The 7,306-nt window shown below is 41.3% G+C and overlaps 1 protein-coding gene across 1 annotated transcript in view; it reads right to left on the reverse strand.

Moving 5' to 3' along the window:
* The window catches only part of VIPAS39 (VPS33B interacting protein, apical-basolateral polarity regulator, spe-39 homolog), a 41,831-nt gene that overhangs the window by 24,084 nt on the left and 10,441 nt on the right, over positions 1-7,306 (reverse strand). Inside the window, exons 4-7 of the mRNA XM_003786942.3 lie at positions 6,645-6,788; positions 5,002-5,040; positions 4,546-4,610; positions 3,811-3,867 (exon numbers count right to left, since the gene is read on the reverse strand). Coding sequence (XP_003786990.1) covers positions 3,811-3,867; positions 4,546-4,610; positions 5,002-5,040; positions 6,645-6,788 — 305 coding nt within the window. The remainder of the gene's footprint in view (positions 1-3,810; positions 3,868-4,545; positions 4,611-5,001; positions 5,041-6,644; positions 6,789-7,306) is intronic.

Below are 7,306 nucleotides of genomic sequence, written 5' to 3' on the forward strand. Positions count from 1 at the left end.
TCTTGTGATACTTTGCTAAGAAGAACATTTTCCAGCTCCATCCATGTGAACATGAAGGACGTAAAGTCTCCATCTTTCTTTATGGCTGCATGGTCTTGAACTCTTGAGCTCAAGCTATCTGCCCATCTCAGGATTACAGGAATAAGCCACCTCGCCTGGCTACTACTAAACTATTTTCCAAAGTAACTTTACCATTTTACATTCTCATGAGCAGTTAATGAGTTCAGTTCTTCCACATCCTCTCAAAACTTGGTATGATCAGTCTTTTTAAATTCAGCCATTCTAGTGGCTGTATACCAGCATCTCATGGTTTTAATCTACATTTTCTTACTCTTTTTTTTTTTTTGAGAAGAGTCTCAAGTTGTCCACCCTGGATAGCGTGCCATGGCATCACAGTTCACAGCAACCTCTAACTCTTGGGCTTAAGCACTTCTCTTGCCTCAGCCTCCCAAGTAGCTTGGACTACTGATGGGGGGGGGTGCCAATCCACATTTTCTTGATAACTATAATATTAAATATCTTTTCAAGTGCTTACTGGTCATTCATGTATCTTCTTTTGTGATATGTCTGGTTAAATGTTGTGCCTCTATTTTATTAAATTGTCTATCTTATCACTGAGCTATGAAAGTCCTTTATAGGCTTAGCGCCCATAGCACAGTGGTTAAGGCGCCAGCCACATACACCAAAGGTAGTGGGTTTGAGCCGGACCCAGGCCAGCTTAAACAACAATGTTAACTGCAACAAAAAATAGTCAGGTGTTGTGGTGGGTGCCTGTAATCCCAGCTACTTAGGAGGCTAAGGCAAGAGAATCACTTAAGCCCAAGAGTTTGAGGTTGCTTTGAGCTATGACACCATGGCACTCTACTGAGGGTGACATAGTGAGACTCTGTCTCAAAAAAACCAAAAAACAAAAAAGTCCTTTATAATATGTGTTTTACAACTGTTTCCTTGAACCTTTGGTGGTCTTATCATGGTTTTAACAGTGCTTTTAAAGAATAAAAGTTTTAAATTTTGATGAAGTCTATTTTATCAATTTTTCTTTTTTTTTTTTTGCAGTTTTTGGCTGGGGCTGGGTTTGAACCCGCCGCCTCCAGCATATGGGGTCAGTGCCCTACTCCTTTGAGCCACAGGTATCACCCCAATTTTTTCTTTTAATGTTCCTGCTTTTTGTCTCCTGGTAATAAACCTTTCCCTAACTCAAGATCACAGAGATTTTCACCTATATTTTCTTCCAGAAGTTTCAGTTTTGGCACTTATATTTAGGTCTGTGATCCATTACTTATTATGATTGTCAATTCTCCCAACATTGATCTATATATTCAAAGTAATCCCAATTAAAATCTCAGTAGCTGTATTATAGACACTAAAAAGCTAATAACTAAAATCTGTATGGACATATACAGGATTTAGAATGGCCAAAACAATTTTGTAAGATAAGAACTAAGGTGAAGATTAAAAACCTCAGCAAAGGCTCAGTGCCTGTAGTTCAGCAGGCCACATACACCAGGGTTGGCAAGTTCGAATCCAGCCCCGGCCTGCCAAACAATGACAACTATAACAAAAAAATAGCCAGGCAGTGTGGCCAGCACCTATAGTCCCAGCCACTTAGAAAGCTGAGGCAAGAGAATTGCTTAAGCACAAGAATTTAAGGTTGCTGTGAGCTGTGACACCACAGCATTCTACTGAGGGTGACATAGTGAGACTCTGTCTCAAACAAAAAAAAGAAAGAAAGAAAGAAAAAACTTTAGCAAAATTTAAGTTACCTGATTTCAAAATTTGCTATAAAGGTACAACAACCAAGACTATGGTATTAGCATAAGAATAGACAAAGATTTCTATTAATGAACTAGAATAAAGTCCAAAAATAGATCTACACATATATGGTCAATTGATTTTCAACAAAGGTACCAGATAAGTCAACGGAGAAAGGATAATCTTTTCAATAGTGTTGGAACAAATGTCCACATAGAAAAGAAATGAACTTCAACATTTATACCATAGACAAAATTAATTCACAATGAATCATAAATATAAAAAGATAGAATCCTAAATGCAAAGTTTTTAAACATAAAATCCTAAACATAAAAAAGATTGCTTTCACTCATACATGTACTTTTCCTTCTTCTTTTGTTCTTTTTTTTTTTTTGAGACAGAGTCTCACTATGTTGCCCTTGGTAGAATGCCACGGTGTCATAGCTCACAGCAACCTCAAACTCTTGGTCTTGAGCAATTCTCTTGCCTCAGGCTGCCAAGTAGCTGGGACTACAGGTGCCCGCCATAACACCTGGCTAGTTTTTGGTTATAGTTGTCATTGTTGTTTGGCAACCCTAGGCTAGATTCAAACCCGCCAGCTCTGGTGTACATAGCTGGTATCCTAGCTGCTGAGCTACAGGTGCCAAGCCCTGTTTTCTTTTTTTTTAAGACAGAATCTCGGCTTGGCGCCTATGGCTCAAGTGGCACTAGGGCGCCAGCCACATACACGTAGCGTGGCGGGTTCGAATCCAGCCCAGACCCACCAAACAACGATGGCTGCAACCAAAAAACAGCCAGGCGTTGTGGCGGGCACTTGTGGTCCCAGCTACTTGGGAGGCAGAGGCAGGAGACTCGCTTGAGCCCAGGAGTTGGAGGTTGCTGTGAGCTGTGAAGCCACAGCACTCTACTCAGGGGAATAGCTTGAGGCTCTGTCTCAAAAAAGAAAAAAAATGACAGAATCTCACTTTGTTGCTCAGTAGAGTGCTGTGGCATCATAACTCACCACAAACTCAAACTCCTGGGCTCAAACAATCCTCTTGCTTCAGCCTCCCAAGTAGTTGGGACTACAAGCATCTGCCACAATGTCCAGCTTTTTTTTTTTTTTTTGAGAGTCTCAGGTTGTCACCTTGGGTAGTGTCATGGCATCACAGCTCACAGCAACCTCAAACTCTTGGGCATAAGTGATTCTCTTGCCTCAGCATCCCAAGTAGTTGGGACTATAGGTACCTGCCACAATGCCCCACTATGGTTTGTTTTTTTTTTTTTGTCATTCTTGTTGCAGTTGTCATTGTTATTTTAGCTGGCCCAGTTGGGTTCTTCGAACCAGCTACCCTTGTAAGTGGCCGGCGCTCTACCCACTGAGCTATGTCCTGGCTATTTTTTAGAGATGGGGTTTCACTCTTACTCAGGCTGGTCTCGAATTCCTGAGTTCAGGTGATCCATCTGCCTGAGCCTCTCAGAGTGCTAAGATTACAGGAGTTGAGTCACCACATCCAGCCTTTTCTTTCTCATTGATCATTTTTTGCCCACTATCCCATCAAAGCAACACTAAAGCCTGGAGAACCAAGAAATTCTGCAGGTGACTTTTGATCTCAGTGGATTTAGTTTCCTCCTGAAAACCACTTCATTTCACAAACCGTAACTGAAAACATAAGTCAAGAAATCCTTCCTAGCCGGGCAAGGTGGCTCATACCTGTAACCCTACCACTCTGGTAGGCCAAGGCAGGAGGATCCCTTAAGGCCAGGAATTTGAGACCAGCCTGAACAATATAGTGAGATATTGTTTCTATGAAAAAAAAATAGAAAAATTAGCTGGGTGTGATGCTACATGCCTGCAGTCCTAGCTACTTGGGAGGCTGAGGCCACAGGATTGCTTAAGCTGGGGATTTCAAGGTTGTAGTGAGCTATGACGATATCACTGACCTCTAGGCTGGGCAAAAGAATGAGACCCTGTCTCATTAAAAAAAAAGAAAAAAGAATGAAAGAAATCCTTCCTGTGGGAACAGTTTCCCACCTTGTCAAAGAATCTCACAAGAATTCTCCCTGAAGCCATCTTACCTTGCCCCTCCGGAGGCGTCGCACTGTATCACTGGGGCTCCAGTCATTGCTATAATCCTGGAATATTAGCAACACATGACTCTCAGGCAGTTAGGCATCAGAATTATCAGTGTACCAGTTCCTCACCTCAAACTCACAGTTTTAGTCTCTAAGAGGGGAAGATCTTATGGAGCAAATGAAAAAAAAATGAACTGGAATAGCCTTGTTTTGAGTTTCTGAAGGAACTAGAGCAGGAGCAATACAGACAAAAGGAGATCAAGCAAAGAGAGATGAGTGGATCAACAAAATCAGTAGGCATATGACTACTAGTGCAGGAGTTCAACCTCCAGATGGGATTAGAGACACATTTTATGATCCTAATAATTAATGCCTTTGGCCAACAGAAAGAAGGAGAGCAACATTTGAGATATGTTCCCTTTCTGGCTTTAGGACATGGTTTCTTCCTTATGAATCAATTTGCTTTTTTATATGCTTCATGAGAATATGAGCTCCACCAAGCTCCACAGTGATGGTCACTGAATTTCAAACTACAGCCTTCAAAAGGTAGCATAATGGGTAAGCAAAGTTTACGATAGGACTGAGTACTCTAGGCAAGCCCAAATGTTTAGAACCTAGTTTTCTTATCAATAAAAGGAGGTTAAAAAATACCTTCTCACAGAGTCGGGAAAATCACACAAGATAACATACCAAGGTATTTTACACTATGTCAAGTGTCAGATCAGTGACATAACTCACCCTATACTCCCCCTTGGGTCTCCCCAGCTCTGGAGCATAGCTCTTAGCAGGTGTGTCTGACAGAGCTGAAAAAGAACAGGCAGCTGGTTCAGAAGAGCACCACGAGTCCTGCTTCTTGTCATTCCTTTTTCCTACAGCTTCCGTCTCACATATATTTCTTTTACTTGTGGGCTCCCAAGGTATCTTTTTTTTTCCTTTCATCCAAGGTATCTTTATGGCCAAAAGTAGATTCTTTCCCAAAGACAGCATCCCTAAAAGTCACCCTTGATCCTGCAGCTAAAATGATTTCTACCTCCTCCTTACTCAGTATCAGAACATTTCTTTAATAAAGATAGTGGCCTCAGAAGAAAGTTTATCTAGTCATCTAATTATCACCTGTCCCCCAAACTCCCCAAACTGTGCCCCATATCAGTAATAAATCACACAGCAATCAAGGGAAGAGGGTCAGATACCCACCATCAGAAAGGGACTGGAAACTTCCAGGTCTAGTTCTACCTAAAGGTAAATAACACAAAAGGAAAGAAAAAGTCAATATCAGAACCATCAAGATTTGGTTAAGGATATAATGTACATATATCCTAATTAAGCAATATGCAAATTTAAGGCTCAAAGACATTTTATTCAACTTCAGAAATCTAAAGTGTCATTAAAAAGGCAGGGAAAAAAATTAATCATGGTAAAATATACATTTTTTTTTTTGCAGTTTTTGGATGGACCAGGTTTGAACCCACCACCTCTGGTATATGGGGCCAGCGCCCTACTCCTTTGAGCCACAGGTGCTGCCCTAAAATATACATTTTTTTTTTTTTTTTGAGACAGAGCCTCAAGCTGTCCCCCTGGGTAGAGTGCCGTGGCATTACAGCTCACAGCAACCTCCAACTCCTGGGCTCAAGCGACTCTCCTGCCTCCACCTCCCAAGTAGCTGGGACCACAGGCGCCCACCACAACGCCTAGCTATTTTTTGGTTGCAGCCGTCATTGTTGTTTGGCGGGTCCGGGCTGGGGATTCGAACCCGCCACCTTAGGTGTACGTGGCTGGCGCCTTAGCCGGTTGAGCTATAGGCGCCGAGCCTACATTTTTAGAAGTATAATTCAATGGCATTAAATAAATTCACATTATTTATGAATTGAAACACTATACCCATTAAATAATAACTCTCCATTCCTCCCTCCTCACAGTCCTTCGTAACTTCCATTCTATTTTTCATCTCTATGAATCTAAGTATTCTAGGTATTTTATATAAATGGCGTCAATACAGTATTTGTCATCTGTATTGTGACACACATCATTCCTTTTTAAAACTGAATAATATGTGTATACCACACTTGGTTTATCCATTTATCCATCAGTGAATATTTGTGTTGTTTCTATCCGCAGGCTACTGTGAATAATGAATGCACTATAAACATGGTATACAAATAAAAAGCAGTTCAAGTCCCTGCTTTCAATGGTTTTTGTCACATATTACAGGTGAAACTGCTGAATTATATGGATTTTATGGTAATTTTGTTGTTTTTTAGAGAAACTGTCATATTATCATAGTGGCTACATTATTCTACATTCCTACCAGCAATGAACAAGGGGTAGGGAGGAATTTTCTTCAGTATCTGTCATAGAGTTACTGTCAGTGTTCTTCATCATGCTCTAGAAATCCAGTGCAACCCCTCCGAATTTGTCTCATTTTTCCCATTCCTAATATCCAGCTGCTAGGTCCAACTTTTTTTTTTCCTGTTGCCCAGGCTAGGTGCCATAGTGTCAGCCTAGATCACAGCAACCTCAAACTCCTGGGCTCAAGTGATGCTCCTGCCTCAGCCTCCTGAGCAGCTAAGAATATAGGTATCCACCACTATGCCAGTTAATTTTTCTATTTTTAGTAGAGACGGAGTCTCACTCTTACTCAGGCTGGTCTCAAACTTCTAATCTCAAGTGATTCTCCTACCTTGGCTCATAGAGTGCTAGAATTATAAGCATAAGCCACTGTGCCCAGCCTCCTATAATAATTCTTTATCTTTCAATAATCTTTTTCTTCTAGAGCAAATGAAATTTATGGTCTGAGCATTTTTATGAAAAATAGAAGAACAACCAACCATCTCTTTTACCTCTAAAAAAGCTGCTCAAAGAGTAGGTAGAAGTAGGTTTGGGTAGCTGTGTGTAGGAGAAGTTGTTTCGGCTCTTTAGCTGCTCACGTCCCTCATGGGTTGCCCCACTATTACCAGCAGTCTCTTTGATGGACCATGAGATGCCTGTGAGACAGTAAAAACTAAATTAGTAATTCTCCTCCACAACAAATCCCTGACATCCAACACTCTGAAAGCTTTTCACCAGAAGCCCTCGTCCCCTGGCAAGTACGGTACAGGGAGAAAAGATAGAATCAAACAGACTATAATCAAAAGAAAAATGGTAGCCAGGCATTGTGGCGGGTGCCTGTAGTCCCAGATACTTGGGAGGCTGAAGCAAGAGAATCCCCTAAGCCCAAGAGCTATAGGTTGCTGTGAGCTGTGATACCACAGCACTCTACCAAGGGTGACAAAGTAAAACTCTGTCTCTGAAAAAAAAGGAAAAAAGAAAAAAAGAAATGGGCAAAGGACATAAATAAATGGATTACAGAAAAGACAATTCACATGGGTTTTAGACATACAAAAAGATACTCATTCTCTCTCTCAATAAGAGTATTATAAATTGGCTCAGCGCCTATAGCTCAACCGGCTAAGGCGCCAGCCACGTACACCTAAGGTGGCGGGTTCGAATCCCCAGCCCGGAC

Source organism: Otolemur garnettii, unplaced genomic scaffold (genome assembly GCF_000181295.1).
Source record: "Otolemur garnettii isolate 467f Iridium unplaced genomic scaffold, OtoGar3 scaffold00020, whole genome shotgun sequence".
Classification (NCBI taxonomy): domain Eukaryota; kingdom Metazoa; phylum Chordata; class Mammalia; order Primates; family Galagidae; genus Otolemur; species Otolemur garnettii.